Source organism: Dermacentor albipictus, chromosome 2, assembly GCF_038994185.2.
Source record: "Dermacentor albipictus isolate Rhodes 1998 colony chromosome 2, USDA_Dalb.pri_finalv2, whole genome shotgun sequence".
Lineage (NCBI taxonomy): Eukaryota > Metazoa > Arthropoda > Arachnida > Ixodida > Ixodidae > Dermacentor > Dermacentor albipictus.
In genome coordinates, this window is record NC_091822.1 from 188471151 (window position 1) to 188491351 (window position 20201).

A 20201-nucleotide genomic window follows, 5' to 3' on the forward strand; every position below is an offset into this window, starting at 1 on the left:
TGTCCGCAGCGGTACTACTCCAGTGGAAGCAGTGCTGGGCCTGTCGCTTGCAACTCCTGTATCGAAGGTCCGCACACGCCGACACGCCACGATTGCGAACTGGAGGATGGCTCTGCTGCCGTTGCTTCGACACTGGAAGAGGATCCTCATGGTCGCCGTTCCAATCTTGCTGCTCCCTCTGCTGTCCTTGGAAGATCGGATGGTGAGTCGGAACGGTTTTTTTTTCGCGTCTCCACGCGTCGACTCTCGGGAATTCTTTATACCAGGCTGCAGCGGGTTGCACTCAACATTCGTAGGCTAAAGTCGACGCTTGAAGGCGAGAAATGCAGAGAAAAATGAACAATGTGACTGGCGCGAGCAGTGGATTCTTTCCAACCCGCTAACATTTTTTTGCGTATCCTCACCCACTTTCCTTAATCTGGCTACCTGACCTCGAAGAGAGAGAGAAACATTCTTTAATAGATAGGAGGAGGAAAAGAAGCAAGGAAAGGTAGGGAGGTCAACCAGATGCGCGTCCGTTTTGCTAGCCTACGTGGGGGAAGGGGGTTATGGATGAAAATAAAGAAGAGGGAGAGAGGAAGATACAGTCAATGTTAAAAGTGCGGTTACCCATCAGGCCTACAATAGATCACTGAGGCCAGTTGATTTCATGAACCATAGCAACTCACGCGTCGTTTTGTAAGCCTGCAACGCGTGGGGCTATGTTCCAAGAGTCTTTGTCTCTGAACATGGTCCGCTGTATAATCAGTTTAAGGCACTCCGAAGAACGTCGGGTTCGATGTCATATCGATCAAAAAAACACAACAGGTGTTGGATAGTCTCTTCACAGTTGCATGAATCACAGATAGGTTGTCTAATATTCCAATAAGGAATAAGTAGGCTTTCGTTAAGTCACCCCTAACCAGGGAATGTCCACAAGCGCTATGCTGCCACTATATAGGGTACTTTCTCTCGGCTTTTTGCGGTACAGCTTGCCAGTATTGACTAACGCAAGTGAAACAAGCTTACGTACTATTCACAGTGTTCAGGATGAGGCGCTCAGTATTTGTCTAGGTCTTCCTCGAAGTGCGTCAACGGCGGCAACTATTGCAGTCGCTAGAGACCACCTCATCAAGGCCCACATCACAGTTAAAGCACTAAGAGCGTACGCAAGGCACTTTGCCCACACTCCTTGCCACCATCTAGCCTTTCTACCTGCGGATTGCATTCCCTCGATCCATCTATGCAACTGCGGCTGTTACCAGGGCTTCCGCGTAATGAGGAAACAATGCTGTGCCGCTTACGCTTGGGCGTCGCATTCACGAATGCATATACGTTTTTGATTGGAATGGCTGATAGCGCCGAGTGCAATGCCTGCGGTGTCGAAGAAACTATAGACCATCTACTGTGCTACTGCCCATCATTTGAAAATGAAAGACAAGATCTCTGCACAGCTCTCGACCAGTTAGATAGAAAGCCGTTCACCTCGAACAAGATCTTGGGACCATGGCCTCGTATATCGCAGCTACAAAAGGCCACAAAAGCGCTGCTGCGATATTTGAAAGATACAGGATTGAGTCAGCGTCTGTAATCCGGACTGAGTGACTGAACGATATCCCCGGTGGACTTTCTCTTCTTTCTTTAATCTTTCCGTCCCCGTTTCCCTTTCCCCAGTGTAGGGTAGCCAACTGGGCTCAGTCCTGGTTAACCTCCCTACCTTTCATTTATCATTTGCTCTCTCTCTCTTTTCTACCTGCGGAGAGACCACGTGCCTCGTTCTGCCCAACGGTATCCGCATATCGTGAGGCTATACTCTCTTGCTTCATACCTGCCGCGAGACCTTCGAATCCTCGGTGCCTCATTCAACCAAAGATCAAACTAACGATATACACCTGGCGTCCGGAAAAAAAGCAAATATGTCATCACCGGCTGGTAAACAGCTTACCTTACTCTTATTAAATGCTAAGTACCGGTATTACATCCGCATATACATTGACGGCTCCGTCCTGCCGAAGAGCTCTACCGCAGCTGTCGTCATTTCAGCAAAAACCACCATCAAGTTGAAAACATTTCACTTGACAATGTCGATGGCAGCAGAACTCGCAGCGCTTCGAGTCGCACCACACTTTATTAATGACGAATAAACACACAAGTGGTCAATTTTCTGCGACTCGAAGACGGCACTACAGTGTTTATTCTCAGCCTTACCACGCGGTTCGCATGAACAGTGGGTATTTGAAATCACAGAAGCCATACATCACCTGACTGAGAAAGGACATGAAATAATTTTTCAGTGGCTACCAAGTCAATGTGGTATCATCAGCAGTGATCAAGCTGCTAGTTCAGCTCATGTAGAAGAAAACTGCCTATCGATCCCGCTGTCTAGGACAGATGCTGCAAGGATGCTCCCCTTTTTTCCCTCCAATGCACATCAGAGTGGAAGGAACGACATTTTATGCACGCCCGTTTATGCTCCCTGGATCCAACCTTAAGCCTCCGACTTCCACCAAGACTTCCCCGAAGAAACGCGACCCTTTTGTGTAGGCTATGGTTGGGCGTCGCGTTTACCAATGCCTACGCGTTACGCATAGGGATGTCCGACACCGCAGCATGTGGCGATTGCGGTGATGCGGAAATGATTCTTCATGTTCTTTGCCAGTGCTCGCAGTACAGTGTGCAGAGACAATCGCATTCCGTCATACTAAACCAGTTGGACGACCAGCTTCTGTCGGAAGAAAGAATTCTGAAACATCGATTGTCCTCTTCAGGCAGTTTATCAGCGGGTGCGCCAGAATTCAAGGCTGCCTATGTGTACTGTGAATTTGCACGTAGCTGTGGATTTGACAACCTAGGCCAAGCTGCATCAGCCCAAGCCTTGCTTATTTCGGTGTTCCGGTACCTATCAGCCGCGGCCGGTCTGGGCGGCAAGGGAAGTGTAGAAGTAGGGCAGGCTGTAGAGGCACTGACTTTCTTTAACGAGCGTCGGCGACGATATCACCGCTTTTCGATGGCTTTGGCAGCCTCCCGATGAAACGAATGGTCTCTCGCCATTTGTTTTACGACAGCCAGCTCCTCTTTAATTTTTGGGCAGTCCTTTTACGAAACTTCGTGGAATCCATGACAATTCGAGCATTTAAGAACAGGCGCCCTGCAATCATCCATGGAGTTGGTTTTAGCGCAGCGAGAACAAATTGCTGTATTCTCGCATATGGTTCTCGGGTGACCCAGCTTCACGCAGTTGTGATATTGTAGTTGCTTCGGTACAAGAGGTTGCACAGGATGTCGAACGTGACCCACCTTTACATACGAAGGTGGACAGTCACCCTTGAACACTATCGTCAAGCAACGTGAGTTGCCCAGGCGGATAACACTCGCGATGTAGCTTCACTGGCTGACTTAACAAGAAAGTCTGAGTGAGGGCTGACAATGACGGTATCTACATCGCCGATGACACCGGTGACGACGTCAGAGCGCAGCGGGATGTGGGAACAGATCTTCATTCCGTCCAGGTCGGTGACGTTGCGCAGGCTATTCACCGTGGCTGCATGTGCGACATTAATCGCCAGGAAGTTCTTACGTGCATTCACTCTGATGTCGGTAATTTCATTCGGCACCAATCCCCCTAAGAGCACCAGATAAGATTGCCTGTTGAAGCGATTCATGCTGCCGTTCGATAGAGCTGGAATGAAAAGGATGGCGTGGGTCGTATGCCTCCGTGACGTTCTTCCATTCAATCTCCTCGAGGACCAAGAGGTCCTGGTGTTTCGATTCTTTGGCTTACGGCGACTAGCATTCAACTCCGTGCGACAAGGGTGACCTATGAAATGACGCATTCATATACTGCTCAGAGGCGGACAAAGTACATAGGCACACACAGCAACAAGTATAATTATAGTGTATGGTCGTGGCCAGTGTCTTTGAGGAAGCCTAAGAGTGCCTCCGTTGCACACAAGCACTAGCAGTGCTGCTCCATGGTCGAAGTACATGGAGCTGCCACGTAAATTTAGAACAGGTTTCAAAGCAACCCTTGGTATCGAAGCTGTATATCAACGTAATCTATTCAGTAGGCCTTTCATCTAATTAGTGTACCCATGCTAGCTCTCAACATAACTCACCTTCATAGCCAGCCTGGTACATTTGCATAGAAAAATGGCTCCAAAGAGGGAGCAACCCTCCTAACCCTCCTTTCTGGTAGAAGGGACTGCACAGCTAAAACACCCGCCATGGTGGCGTAGTGCTCTTGGCGTTACGCTGCTAAGCTCGAGAGGGCGGGATCAAATCCGGTCGGCGGAGGCAGCCGTGTCTTGATCGCGGCGAAAAGCAAGAACGGTAGGTCTTGGATATAAGCTGTTGCATCGTCCTGCTGAAAGCCTCGTGTTCAAGCAGTCAAGCACGTGTAAGGGCAGTAAAGTTGTTTACACTTTAGGTCATAACGTCGCCAAGAGAGAGAAAGGCATTAAAAAGATAACAGCGCGCATGGCGCCCACTGCAAGTTTTCGTGCTGCTTTATATGGTCATAGACATGCTGTGGTCCGCTAGAGTCTGAGTGGAGGAGCAGAGTAAGGCGTTCTAAAGAAAACCACAACATTTTATTGAATTGCTCGGTTTATCGCCTCCTAAGCAGACTGTTCGGAAGGCCTCACGGCTCTACGGAACAAGCGGTAATAAGTAAAAAAACTGGCATTGTTGGTATGTGCTGGTATTGATGCAAGGACATCCAGGCCTGCAGTTACTAACGAAAATCGCAGCTAATGTAGTGTGTTCCTTGTACTATAGAATCATCCCTTAATGGTGTAAAAGAAAGGCGACTATCTCGATATAAGTTTAAAACGAAACGATTTCCGCTTATTGCAAAGGGCAGCCTTTGCGATAAGCAGCAACACAGCAACACAGCCTGTTTGCCTGTCTGAGTTGCAGGTTCCGTGTTCAAGCTATAGACAACAACACTTAGTTTGGTTTCTTAGCCTTTCTTTTTCGTTTCCTTTTTTTTTCCAGCCGGCGTGTCAGACACCGTTGACACACCGGATAACCCGCGGGCGTTGACACGTGATTGACAGACGGCCGGGTCTCTGGCCTTGTGCACAGCGCTCCTTTATTCTCAATTCGGCGACACCTCCATACACTCCATCCTTTGGTTCCCTGCCCACGTCGGGGCGATTGAGGGGTTTCCTCTGAACCTAAACGAGTCTGCCCGCGAGGCTGCGCGTGGCTTTACCGACCGCGCCTCGGATCGGGCGACTCTCTCCCCGGACACAGAGACGCGCCTATCACGCACAATGAACTTACTAAATTCTTTTACTTAAAGAGAAGGGTTTTCCGGCCGCCTCACTCCAAGCTAAGCAGGCCGCAGGCTGCCACACTCAGACTCCTGCAAAGGAACTCCTACCCAAACCCGGCATCCCTTAACAGCATATATCCCGTGATTTATCCGAATTGTTATTGCGTGGCCTGTGGTGAGGTTGCTAGTTTGCCTCATATGCTCTGGGAGTGCGGGTCGCTGGGCCCGAAGTTCAAGAAGGAAGAGTGGGACGCGCTCCTGGGAAGTCCCGTCTTTGAGGAACAAATCCTGGCCGTCAAGCGCACCCGCGTTCGGGCCGGCAGACTAGATCTGTCAGTCCCATCGTGGGATTAGCCGGGTGCGCGTTTTGTCGCGTTTTACTGGACCCAATGAAAGTTTGTTCACTCCGTCAAAGGTGGCTCTTTTGCCGGGAAGCCTCCAGTTTGTAAACAGTAGAGTTTTGTTAAGCGAAGTTCAGATTATTGTTGAAAGTGTTGCAACTTTTATAACGAGAAGTAACAGGTAGCGCATTGGCTAGAATGAAGGAAAAAGTGGAGAAGGAAGGCAGGGAGGTTAACCAGTTTCGCTTAACCGGTTTGCTACCCTACACATGGGAGCGGGATGGGGGAGATGAAAGATGGGAGGAGAGAGAGAGAGAGCACATATCACAGCGAACACATCATCAGTTACAGTCCGTCACTCTTGCGCAGTACGCGATATCACTGTCACAGCCGCTTGTCCAAGCCCGTATCCTTCATAAACCGAAGTAGTCCCTTCGTCGCCTTCAGCTGCGATGTCTTCTGTCGGCGATGTGTGAAAATGGTTGCAACTGACAATGGTCTATTGTCCAGGTGCGCTAGAACAGACGCCATGGACTGTCTCTGAACATTATATGCAGGACAGTCGCACAGAATGTGTTCCAGCGTCTCCTCGCAAAGGCAGGCATTGCAGAGAGCGTTGTCGGTCATTCCAATGCGAAACGAGTAGGATTTCGTGAAGGCCACCCCTAGCCATAAGCAATAAAGCAGGGTGGCCTCACTTCGGCGGAGTCCAGTTGGCATACAGAGACGCATCGATGAGGGCAGGTCGTGTTGATGATTGCTGCGGTTGGTCTGGCTGCTTGGTGTGCACCATAGAGAGAGCGTGATCTCCCGTGCAAGCACTTGAAGTCTGCTGGCTGCGTCGGACCGCGAATGTGGTATGGCCTCTTTCTGTGTGTCTTCAAGAGCTGTCCGAGCGGCTTTATCAGCCTCTTCATTTCCTATGACGCCGCAGTGACTTGGCAACCACTGAAACGTCACGTGATGTCCTTTCTCATGTGATGTATGAAGCAGGCATCTAATATCGAGCACGAGCTGTTCGAATGGCCCACGACGCAGAGCTGATAGCACAGATTGGAGGGCTGCCTTTGAGTCACTGAAAATTGACCATTGTCGAGGTGGTTCCCGATTGACGAAACTAAGAGCAGCGCGAAGAGCAGCTAGTTCCGCAGATGTAGATGTCGTTGGGTGGTCAGTCCTAAAGCTGATGGTAATACCTCTTGCTGGGACGGCCACAGCACCGGACGAACACTGGATGTTTGTGGAACCATCTGTATAAATATGTGCACTCTCCGCGTACCTCTCGTGCAGAAGAAGCAGAGACAGTTGTTTGAGCACAGGCGACGACAGCTCAGACTTTTTCCCGATTCCTGGTACGCTGAGATGGACTGAGGGGCTGACAAGGCACCAAGGGGGTATCGGTGGCTTAGATGGAGCGGTGAAGCCCGAGGGAAGTTTGTCGTTGTACTTGACGATAGTTTTAGAGAATGATGCTTGGTGCCTGTCTGAAGGTAGTGTTGCAAGGTGGTGATAGGGGGCTAGAAGCTAGAAGTATCGCAGCGTGCACAGTATGTGCGGTACGACAGTGGTCTGAATACACTGCACTCTTAGTCATTTTCACTGGTGGACAACTCATATCTAGCACATTCCTTTTCCCCCACAGTAATGAGTTAGTACACGAGCCATCGCTGAAGTGCAAAAATCTTTGGTCAGAGCGCTGTGAATTAGCGATGCGCTGTTGTTGTGGAATGCAGTGGCATTGCCAACAGGCTGTAACTGAGTGGTGCATCATGTTGTCGAGCGTCAAAAGATAACTTGCGTGTCCTACGCTGTCCTATTTTACATTCTGTTCATTTCCCCTCCTCAGGCAAACAGTCAATCAGGCAAACTATCAGGCAATCTATCGAACAAATAGTGTATTGAAACTAATATATCCACCTGTACTCAACCTTCAAGATTGCAGTCGAAAGCTTTTTTCATATTTTCACCTTTAAATATACTTTCGAGGGCCCTTCCTTGGAGCATACATACGGCAAACGCGGCATAAACTGCATACTTCCGAAACAACTGTGCTGCACTGTAGCGAGGTTTGCATGAGTGTTTTAACGGGAAACCGTTAAGGGCTGCGTGTCCCAGAAAATCCGATCTTGGCATCAGCGGCGTTTTCCGTTAGAGAACAATCATACCGAGCCACGTATCCCGAGCCACGCAGACCGTCCGCGCGACGCATAGGCGTTACTGAACTGATTCAATTTCCCAAAGTAAAATGCGTCAGAAAATTCGTAAAGTACGACTTACGCGCAACCGACAGACGTGATATATTGTAATTTGAATATACGAGAAAACTTAAACACGTACCCCTTTTACAGCTGCCATTTGAGGTCTGTCTTTGTAGAAGCGTCACGCCTCGTTCGGTTCGTTGTAACCACACCCAGATGGCGCTCGCCTGCGCGCATCCGCGGCAGCGGCGTCGCCCGCAGTGGGAGGGAAAGAAATGAAAAGAACAAGAAAGCTCGCCTTCGTGGATAGCGTTCGCCGCCCGCGTTTCCGGGAAAACATTACAGTTACATAAGCTGCAGTTGCCGGGAAGCGTGAGATGCAGTTAGGGACTTTCGAATGCTGTCGCGTTCAACTCTTAAAGGTGAAGCATCCACCAAGTTTTTCCCTCTTTCTTTCTCCTACCTTTATTTTTTATTTCAGAAATCTCACTGCGCCTACGTAGTCGGTGTCGTGGGGCTGTACTGGATCGTAGAGCCTATCCCACTGGGAGCCACGTCCCTCATCCCCATCGTACTGCTCCCCATGCTCGGAGTACTCACAACGGAGAGAACCTGCCAGTTGTACATGAATGTGAGCTCATAGATGTAATACTGAAAATATCACGTCCAATATATTCTTTGCCAGTTTTGAGTGACAGGTAAAAGTCTTATTTTGTTACGTCGAACTGCGTAACGAGCTAGTCTCTTTCAAAGAATAAACCTTCATTTGTAAAATTAACGCTTAGCACATCACTCTAGAAGACTGAAATACATTGGATGATGGCTTGTATTACTGGCCCTTGTGTTCATATTTTGGCAACGCTGCTGTTTGTTTCTGTTACACTGTCTGAGAGCGAATGGCTTGAACGGCCTGTTTGTTATTACTTTTTTCTGCTGTTTCAGGACACAAACATAATGTTTGTAGGCACTTTGATCATGGCCATCGCTATTGAGCACTCGAACTTACACCAAAGAATCGCCCTCAAGACACTCTGTCTGCTAGGAACCGGCTTAAAGACGTGAGCAAGCCTTTTGATTTCTCACATTTTAATTTTTTAAATCCGAAAGCGTTAAATGATCCACTGAGCGAAAAAGACGCATCTGTCGTCTTAGCATCGAAACAGCACCTGAGCTCCCATCGCCATTGACTGTGACGCCCCTTCACGAGTGCACCTCGACGGAGAAGAGCGGGGAAAGGGGGACGCCTGCGGCCGCCATATCAGCACAGCAACAAAGAACGTCAAGAGGAAAGTCCGAGAGGCTGAGATAATCTCATGGGTGGCTGAAATGGAACAGAAACCTTCTGTGAGCAAGTACTTAAGAGGAAAAAACTAAATTAGGAAAGATACAATTTATGATAACTCAAAGGGAAGCAGTGAGCTTCCCGAAGCGAGGTCAGGATGCCTCAGAACACGCACTTATGCACCTTGTATCAATGCTACGATTGGGTGGATGTCTCATCTTCCCTTTATTAATTACTTCTCTCCACCTTGCGGGTTTCCGCAGAACTATTACGTCAGACCCTTGCCTTTGCTTCCAGTTGACCAATTCGACTTCGCCCTGCCACCTACTAGCCACCTGGTTAGCTCGGATGGTAGAGCGGCTGCCCCGGAAAGGCAGTGGTGTCCCACGTTCGAGCCTCGGACCAGGACGAATTTTTTTTCCTACTGCGAGGCTTTTCCTTCGAGGAACCCGCATGGGTTTCCTTTGTAGCAATTGCTACGAACGGGTGGATGTCTCATTTACCCTTTATTAAATACTTCTCTCCATCGTGCGGGTTTCCGCAGAACTATTACGTTTAGCTACACCATGGTAACTAAATAAACCATTGATAATGACTGTTGCCTTTTGTTTTGTCATAGTTCGGGTGACTCACACGGATTGACAATGGGTCATACTTTCATACCGTCATTTTCTTCGAACTCTCGCTTTGACCCGACCTACCGTGAGGTATGATGTACGTTGCAGGGCTGCAGATGGTCAACTGGTGTGGTAAGATGAAGCTATTGACAAGTGACAACTAAAGGTCGACAAGCATTAAATTGGGCTAAATGATGACGACGACAATGATGATGTTTCCTAGCGTGTTGTCCGCTCGCATAGGTTTAAATATCGTCTGTTACATGACGTGAATTAGCACTGGTGGGAGGCATGTCCACCCGGCATTTTCTGTCACCACACCACCTTCCGCGCGTTTAGAACGCCGAAATGCACTGACAGCGATACCGCCGAACCATATCGATTCAAGAGTATGATCATTGGTAACGCCTCGTGCAGCACTACCCTGTATTGCGCAGGTTGGTATTCGGCGTCATGTTCATCTCAATGTTCTTATCAATTTGGATCAACAACGTGGCCATCGCCGCCATGATGATGCCCGTGGTAAGCTCACTGTTGCAGGAGCTGCTGCAGGAGGGGCGAAACGACCCTTCTAAACAAGACGAAGACGCAGAGGATACACTAGGTAAATGCTAAAACGTCTTACATTGTTTGTAACTCAAATGCATAATATAATTCATGAAGTTGAACGTGTCGATGTACCGCTGGACTGTAAGGGAGTGGACGGTTTTAGTGGATGGTCTCAGATTAGTTCAGGGAGGATGGGATGTTAATGAATGCTTCATGCAGTCGTAAGCACATGTGGTAACAGAGCGAAAAACAGAGAAAGAGGGAGGGAGGGAGAAGTACGGGGTTTACATGACCAAAGTTATTCCGATATTCAAAGATGGAAACACTCACTAACCTGGTAACTACCGCCCCATTTCGCTAACATGCATTTGTTGCAAGTTTCTCGAGCACTTCACTGCCTCCCATATATCCAACCATCTTGAATCTAATAATTTTTGCTTTCAAAATCGACATGGTTTCTGTAAACCGTTATCATGCGACACTCAACTATTGGAATTTACGTCAGATGTACATTATGGCATGAATAATAACAAAATTATTGATTGCGTCTTTTTTGACTATGTAAAAGCCTTCGACAGAGTTGCTCACTGTCGTCTAATAGCTAAATTAACTGCTCTTAGGATTAGCTCATTAACATTATCCTGGCTTCGAAATTTGTTGTCTAATCGGCAGCAGTTCGTATCTGTGAATAACTTTAGCCCCTCCACATCACTTGTAACGTCAGGTGTACCCCAGGGAAGTGTATTAGGCCTTCTTCCTAATTTTTTATCGATGATTTGCCGAGTGACATTTCCTCCTGCATACGACTTTTCGCGGATGATTGAGTAATCTGCAGAACGATTAACTGTCATGATGACCATCTAACTTTACAAAATGAACTTCCCCTAGTTAATTAGTGGTGCGACAGTTGGTAAACGACACTTTACACATCTAAGTGCTGCGTTCTTTCCTTCACTCGTATGAAATCATATCCTAAGTTTCCTTACAAAATCTGTTCGGCTGAAGTTCCTCGTGACTCTACTTACAACTATCTTGGTATTTATTTTTGTACTAATCCTGCCTGGAGCTCTCACACCGAGAAGATATGCGCTAAAGCTAACAGAACTCTGGGGTTTTTACGTCGTCATCTGCACCTTTCCCCATTTACCATCCGTCAAGAGGCCTGCCAAGCGTTTGTACACCTTCAACTGGAATATGCCTCATTGATATGGTCTCCTCATCACCGGTACCTAATAGATAAATTGGAATCCATCCAAAATCATGCTTCCGGTTTATAACTTCTAATTACAGTCGTCAATTTACTATTACCCAAATTAAACGCGATGTTCCCCTTCCTGACTTGGATTCCTACCGCTCTGTTGCCCCTTTATGCCTCTTTCATAAATACTACTACAACGCGTGGTCCAGCCATCTGTCGCTTGAAATTCCTTCTCGCACATCTACTCGACTTCATAATCATCTCGGTTTCAGGCGCATTTTTGGCCGCACACAGTCATTCAATAACTCTGCGTTGCCGCGCGCCACAGCACTATGGTATAGACTTCCAAATGATATTGTTTCACTAAAGGATCCTACCAAATTTCGTGAACATTTGGAACTTCACATGTTAGCTTGGCTATTTTTTACGACTTTGTATTATATTCGCCTTTGTATCGTTTTCCGACTTTATTTTTTATTGTATTCCCTTGACTTTGTATTCTTTTTGTTTACCAGTATTCCTTTCTGTCCAATGTACAAATTTATTTGTTTCTCCTACTATGTAGTTCCCTTATTGCTTTAATTATTGTCATTTTTTCTGTAACCCCCTACCCAATGCTCCTCCGAGCCTGTAGGGTAAATTGACTAAATAAATGAATATCCAGTTGGCTACCCTTCTTGTAGCTAGGGGTACAGGAGTTTGGTTATTCACAAGCACAAAAGAGGCACAACGTGTCTACAGCGTGTCTACAGCCGGGCGCCTAAGTTTGTTGCCATCAGATGTTGCATAAACACTCTTCTGGCTTTCTGGACTGATGAACTGTCAGGCCAGCCTCCCGGGACCTTTAGCATACGTAAAAGGCTGATTTTCGCTAACTTTTCACAAAGTCCTTCAAAACAGGCTCTATTATTTAAAAAAAAAAAGCTAAGCGTTATGGACTGCAAATGCTAGTGGGAAAGGAGGCAACATACTCTGCGATAACCAGTTAATTATAATTTCTTGACGCCATGTGAACGATTTCTGTCGTAAATTTTGCTGTTTTTGACCGAAGGTCTGACTGAACGACATGAGAAGAGTGCTGTCGCCAACGAAAACGCCGTCATGTTTGCACACCAAGACAGGTGCGTCAGAGTACTTGTTTATACTTATTTGAAGAAGAGCAATTGTTTGTTTGACGGTATAAACAATCTGTATACTGGAACTTGGCCGTTTATTTTATAACAAATTTCTTTTGAAACAGCTGCTGCTTTGTTGCTCGGTCTTTTTTTTTTACGTCAGTAGTAAACGAAGAGAGTAATTTCCGCATCGCTCAAACGTAAGAAAATAAGAAAAGCACTGCCGTTTTATTGGCAACAATTCGTGCCTCGCTGCTTGTGGTTTCACGCACGTAAAAACTAAAAAAGGCATTGGACTAGAGTGATCAGGTGCGGCGGGCTTGTGGTCATCAACGAGGTGATCGTGGCTGAATTATTTCAGTGCACTTCAATGTAGGAGTGGCTAAAAGAAACTCAGTCTCGAACTCGGGAGCGCTCCTCTGTGTTATGACAGCGACTACAATTATCGTCAGTGACGCCGTTGCAAGCAGAGTGCAAAGTGCACATGAGTGCTGCAAACAGCCCTAAAATGGCGCGTGCCAAGATAGTGATTGTATCCTCACGAAAGTAAATATGAATGAATGAATGAATGAATGAATGAATGAATGAATGAATGAATGAATGAATGAATGAATGAATGAATGAATGAATGAATGAATGAATGAATGAATGAGAATCTATCTATCAATCAATCAATAAATCAAGCAAGCAAGCAAATATTGACATGCGCAGCATATATACGCCATCCAAAGGGGACGATGTGTTAATGACCGTATGCACGAAGCAACAGCACTTTGTTCCATGCGTATCTAAACAACTGAAGGTGAAAGCTTATTTTTCCTAGTAATACGATCATGTGCCTTAAGCATACCTATCAACACTACCGATTTGTCCGGGAAACTCCTGAATTTCCACCAATGTTCCCGATTATATGGAAACGCCATCAATATTCCGACGAACTGCCCAAACTCCACAGTGATGAGGAAGATTAAGCTTTATTTATAAAAATGAGTTGATGGTAGAATCTTTCTAGGTGAACGGCGTCTCTAGCCTAGAATGCCATGGCCCTGAGCCGATAGCTTGACCTTAGTCACCACACGACGTTAAAAAAAAAAGAAAGAAAACGTCATGCTGTTCAGCCGCATCATAATTGTCATTATGAGCTAGGTAATCAGCCGAAATCATACGTATATTCAAGCCACTTGTGTGCAGGCAGTGTGGGCCTAACTCAGTTCACTCCATATCGAGTAATGTGTTGAGGACAGCGCACGAGAGAAATGTGTAATATGCGTTGCATAATGGCTGGTTTTCTTATATTAGTTTTGCTGTAATACAGTACTGTTATGCAGTGAAGCATACACAAATTATTTCGTTGAAGATAGAGAAATGAAGAGGGAAAGGTAGGGAGGTTAACCAAGGACGTTCCCGATTGAAGCATATTAAAAGAAGAAAGAGGCCACTGTCCCAGGACATAGTATGTGTTCTTTAATTATACATGTGCTTAAGCACCGTCTGCGGTCATTTTACGAGCACAGAGACGGCTAATAGCTGCACTAACACCAATCAGAGCTGGTTTTGACGTTGCTGTGGCCCAGAAAAAAAAAAGCGAATTGCTTTTTGTTTTATGGTCAAGTCTCCCCCCCCCCTCCTCCCCCACCCCCCCTGCTCGGCAAATCTCCCGAATACTTAGGTCCGTAGTATGGGAGCTGTGCTAAAGGTCTAGAGCTCGCTAGAAAAGGGAAATTATCGAGGCATTTCGTTAAGAGGAAGCTTTAGCTAGGGCCTAAATCCGATGCAAAGCGGACATACTTTTCTGAAATAACCACTGCCATCATTTTAATGAAATTTGTTGCATTTAAGTAAGTTAAATTTTAGTGACGGTTGGAAGCTGAATTTTGATTTAAGGCCTGAAATTTGTAAAAGGAATTCTCAAAAATGGGTAAGTATGAATAAAATAGACATACGAACTTTACAAAATTGTAGCTGTGAATGCGAACAAATATCGCATTTCTGTTAACGGTTTCCGTTAGAACACCCAAAGTGGACAAAGTTGATATGTCAATATATATCTTACGTGAAATTGTTACATTGTTTACAAGGGTTTTGCAAACGTTTTACACAGATATTAGTTATTTATTTGAGAGCCATGTATAATACATAAATATTTAAAGATTTATATGTACTATTAGATGCAGTTGACCGAATTGTGATATCCTTTCTCTTTGATGAGTTACCAGCATTGTAAACTTCATAGTTTCATTTCCTGAAAACTTGCGATCTTTGCTAATTTTTTATTAAAATATGGAGGGCCTAAATCATAAATTTGCAATCAACAATCACTAGATTCTAACTTTTTCGTTTGGATGCAACAAACATAATAAAATTTGGTGCAGTGGTTGCCGAGAAAAACGATTTCTCTTTTACAATGTATTTAGATACGAGCCTCTAAAGCTTGATCTAAAGTCGTTTCAACCACATTCGCCGCAGGCCCCAGCGATGAACAACGCGTTTGCGACAACCGCCAACCAAAAATGCAATCTTCTGCTCGACGCTTCATTTCGTAAACATACGAGAGTGTGTGGTCATGCTGATGCGCGCAAAGCCACTGTCTTTACATTTAGTGATGACAAAAGAAAAGTTCGACAAATTCGGATAGCGCGAATTTTCTCGGAAAAAGTTATACTGTAACTCTGGAGGAGGTTATCGCAAGTCATTTGGGCAAGAAATTTGATCGTCTGCCAGTAGCGAAGAAGAAACGGAGTTGTTCCGCTCTATTCGCCTGTTCCTTTTGACTACACTATACGTCGCCGCTCGCTGCCACTTACAATTTTTCAGCTTCTATAATAATGTTCTAGTTTTTTCCTTCAGATATAAGCACTAGTTTGCTAGTTTCTTTACGTGTAGGTGTTCGGTTTCAAAATTTCATCCCGTCAGGAGTAAAAATGTAGCGAAAAACGAAAGTCGCAGTTTCGCCCAGAAGGCGAAGCACCTAGTGCAATAGCAAATTAGTAGATAGCTATACGAAGTAAGCATATTAGTTTCATCGGCCGTATAAACTTGCAAACATTCGCTTACTAACTAAATTAACAAGCACGGTGTCACGCGCGCACAGGTAAGCATGAACATACCTCGCTCGATAACCGCGGAAACTCGCTGTAATAACGCTGGAGTGAAGAGGCGCCTCCGCAGCAGCGAGCGACCTTTAACGTCGTGCTGTCTCTTGCTGCAGCCCGAATTAAGCGTCGAAAGCACAGCACATACGAAGCTACCGGCATTCCGCGTACTTTGTTCACATCGCAGATCGCTTTGAAGATGAGGTCCGCACGAGCGTGCACTTTGTCGACGTCGGAGATCGCTTACAAGATACGGCGCCCACGTGGCCGCGCCCTAAGCAACTGCCACCGGAGTTGAACGCCCTCCCTCAACCCCCCCCCCCCCCCCACACACACACACACTCCCCGTGCCTCGCGCGCGACTGAAGACGGCGCGCTTCCGCCCCGCTTTTCTCCCACACGAGCGCTAGGTTGAGCCGCGATCGTCGGCTGACCCTCGCAAGCTTTCACTTGCACATATAGCGTATACGGCGCGCGGCGACGATGTTATCGTGTTTGGACATTGAACATTACGGCGACGGCGATGGAAGAAATGCGCTTGGAGTGACCATATATTTCCTATCGTAATAAAAAAGAACAGAAGTTACTGGATTCGAGCCAACACACGCCCCCACGAGAAGGTGCACTCTGATAACATTCTACTCATAAAAAAAAATCTAGGGGCCAGTGGCAATGTCGGGCTTATCGAAGGTGCACAAAAACAACACAATCCTGTTATACAATTGTATAGCTAAAGAAGTGTATATTTATATCAGTGTGCTTCTTTATTTGTACTGCTGCCTTGTATATAATGTGCGTAATGTCATTACAAATTGTATATACGCTTTTCTTTTCTACTTCTGGTTTTATATTGTTTCTTTGCAGTGTTGTGTTCTTTTACTGTTGTCATACCGTTATGTATGCTTTAAAGGGACACTAAAGGCAAATATTAAGTCAAGCTAGAGTGATAGATTAGTGCTCGAGAACCTCTAGGGCGTGAATATTATAGCGAACAGAGACTTAATAATCGAGAAATTGAGGTAAATGCAGGACATGATTAGAGACTCCCCCGGGACATTCAAGTACTTGGCCGATGACGAAAGCACTTCTCAGTTAAATTCTGTCACTAGTGCTCAACCACTCGTTGCAAAGAACATCCTTTTATAGTATTATAAGACGAAATAAAATGCGAGTTGTCCAGTTCTATTTAATTAAAAAAAACTAACTCATTGAAATTACCCTCGACAACAACGCGGGCGGTCGAAAGGTTTCGTTTTCGCTCGACTCCACGCCACCCACGCGTTCCCGTTTCAGCAGTTTCGTTATCACGTAGGGCTGCGCTTGTTTTCCCGGCTTGCGAAACTCGCACAAACTGCAGGTAGCAGACAATTAAACTTCCATGCGATGTCGCGGGATGCCCGAACGGTCTACGCCGCTTGACCAAAAACAAAAAGCAGCTGCTGGTAAGTGGCTCGGTACGGCCGTCTGTTTGGCGCCGTTTTACTCACCAACTGCAGCAAAGGGTGGTGATGGCGTATGCAAAGGCACCACTCCCCCGGTTGGATGGCGGGATATTTGAATTTCGAAAAAGGTATTCGGACTCTTCGGATGCAATTTTCTCTTAAACTAAGTCTTTTCTCGGCACGAAACGAGCGTTGCGAGGTTTATGGAATGTTATTTAAACAGTCTATGTCGACTTGGTATTTGCCTTTAGTGTCCCTTTAGCTGCAACAAACTCATTTTTCTGCACAAACTATATACGTATGCACAAATGTAGCGGAGTATACGTGTGTACGACTGGTTGTGTTCCCCAGACAAGGGAAAAAAATGCCGCTGCCGCATTCTCACAATAGCTTATCTAATATTTATCATGTCAATAAAGATATCTTTCCTAAACTATGCCTTTAGAGGGCAAGAACCATAAAATTATGACAGTGCGAGCGCATACTTGTTTGGAATGCCTTTCTTTAATGTTTATAGTGGGTAGAAAATAGTTCAAGGAAGAGATATTCAGCATATTAAATTGATTGCTTCGTCGCCTTAGAAAAAAAAATCACGTCATCAGTTATGACTGTACATGTTATAGCTAATGTACGCAGACGAAATGAAATCAGCGATTGACGTACACTGTAAAAGATGTTCACGACCGGAGGTCATTATATTACAATTTTGCTGCGATAAATGTTCTAATTGGCCTATAATGTATACATGCTTCATACCTATAGCACCAAGTTCTTGGCAAGCTTTCTCTGTCTAAGAAAAAAAAAGAAATCAGAAAGACACCAAGACACCAAGAATGATGCTATAGAGGCCAACAAAGTCCGGTGTAACCAAGCAATGCCCATATTCTTATGCAGTACTATAATTAGTATTCTCGACTATGCGCGGCTAAACTAAACCTAAAGCGCGACTCTTTTTTACTTTAATTACTTAACAGTTACTCAACCTTGCCCAATAAAGCACGTCATAAAATGAAGCAACATTTCATAAATTAGGCTTCGTTATAAGCACAGCTAAATCAATTTAGTATGATCAAAACCCAGAGCACTAGATGTTCCACGAAGATTTTTCTTATGCATAAATATTTGTTGAAATAGTAACAGTGGAATGTGAACCGATTTCAAAAAATAACTGAAACCCCTGAGTGGTTTCCTCGGCTTCATAACCCTGTCAGACTGTCAGGTTGTTGTCGTATCAAACTGGCTGTGAGCGTAATACTTGTCAAGGTGGAAAACATCTCATTAAGTAAGCCATTTAAGGGGAGCAGAATACAATACTATGTTTATTGCACTCAGAGTATAAGCGAAGATACTGTCAGTGGTAGTGACGGTCAGGAACACAGTTGCAAAACTGTAAAGGGAACTCACCTGTTGTACGAACCTATGCTCCGAAAACCAGGCTACACTCAAAGCACAATGATAGCGGCGAATACAGTCGGCGATTGTCGAAAATCTGATCATTGGGTCAAGCGCGTCGGGTTTTATACATGAGTCATCGAAGCTTCGAGATGTCCAGAAAGTACTACACAATTCGCGTCGCGCATCCATGCGATCAGATTGCACAAGATTCGGTGACAGTGGTTAGAATGATCGAAAACACTCGAGAAACTTCCCTGAGTGATAACATTTGTTGGAAGGCGAAACGCGGTCACCCGATAAACATGTGCACGTTCAATAAGCTCTCGAAATTGGCATGCCGTGCCCTCTCGACTGAAATCTATGCTTCAGCAAAATTTTAAACTGCTTGAGAAAGACGGGACGTAAACCGTAATCAGAAATTCAGACGCACACACAAAGCATAGTGTGTGCTGGTGTGTGCGTCTATATGCATGTCCTGTCTCTCTCGCGCACTTCAAAATTTTGCTTAATCTATCAACCGACTAGCCCAACATGTCTTACTTCGAGATATATGCACACGAGAGTATTATCAAAGTACATTGTCTCTCTGCTAATTATTTGTTTTCTGTAGTTACGCTACCGGTAATTTCTTTGTGTGACCATGGCATATTCGCTTATTCCATAACATGCATGCGGGCACTGAGAGACAGAGAGAGAGAGAGAGAGTGCATAGAAAGGCAGAGAGCTTAACCAGAGGTAATTCAGGGGCGCTATAACGTAAAACTATTTCAATGTTTTTATTCCAATCTCCCGACGTCAAATTTGCGTAACCGCCGACGCAAGCATCGGGCAGTCACCCGCAAGGTTGTCTCAACAGACCAATCAAACGCTCTCCTCGTTTATAGGAGGTCACTTTTGTTTGCTTGAAAAACGAATAACATTGCCTACACTGAGCGGTTTGTCTTATCTAATTGGCCCACAAGAGGCGAGGAGCACGCTCAAGTGGAGAGGGAATCAATTGGGCCGAGCCACTGCACTGAAACTCGATAACCGGATGAAGAAGGTGGTGCCGGCTTCTGCGATTGGCCCGCTTCCACTTACTTAGCTTTTGGTGGTTGGTCGAAAATCGCGGCGGCATGCAACGGAAGCTTAAGAATGACGCTAAAACGGATCCTCAGCAAAGAAGAGTTGGCAGAATGAGGTCGTAAACGCGCCAAAAGTGCTCGAAAACATTAAATGGCCACGCAAAGCGTTTTATTATACGCAAATAAACCCACGCTCTCCGGCAGGTGCGAGCACCCAGCGCCTGAGCGATTGGCGGTAGCCATCTTTTATTCCTTATGGAAAGGGGCAGCCAGCGGCTATTCAAAAGAAAATTCAGTTTTGTTCGGCATATTAATGCATCTTTAATGCGTACACGTCACTTTGACGCGGTGAGTTTTTGCGGTTTTGTGACGTCGCGTGACAGGCAGGTGAAGTGGGTGCAACCCGAAAACTTTTGACCAATAGCAGGGGGCTAATGGCGAAAAGGCATCGATCAGAAAAAACTATTTTTCTTTTTTTCGCTCAAATCATGCATAATCAGTGGGTACACATCTTATCAGATGAGGATCTATCGCGGTGTTCGTGACGTAGCGTGACAGACAGGTGAAGTGGGGGTGGCCCAAAAAAAGTTTTTGACCAATCTCGGAGGGCTGATTGGAGATATGGAATAGAAAAGTTTGGAATAGTATTAC

The 20201-nt window shown here is 45.7% G+C and overlaps 1 protein-coding gene across 1 annotated transcript in view; it reads left to right on the plus strand.

Annotated features, from left to right (window-relative positions):
• Window positions 1-20201, plus strand: part of LOC135919203 (solute carrier family 13 member 2-like) — a 34455-nt gene continuing 14254 nt past the window's right edge. Inside the window, exons 1-5 of the mRNA XM_065452910.2 lie at window positions 1-202; window positions 8278-8427; window positions 8739-8854; window positions 10133-10299; window positions 12494-12563. Of these exons, the coding sequence (XP_065308982.2) occupies window positions 107-202; window positions 8278-8427; window positions 8739-8854; window positions 10133-10299; window positions 12494-12563 (599 nt within the window). The 5' untranslated portion in view covers window positions 1-106. The remainder of the gene's footprint in view (window positions 203-8277; window positions 8428-8738; window positions 8855-10132; window positions 10300-12493; window positions 12564-20201) is intronic.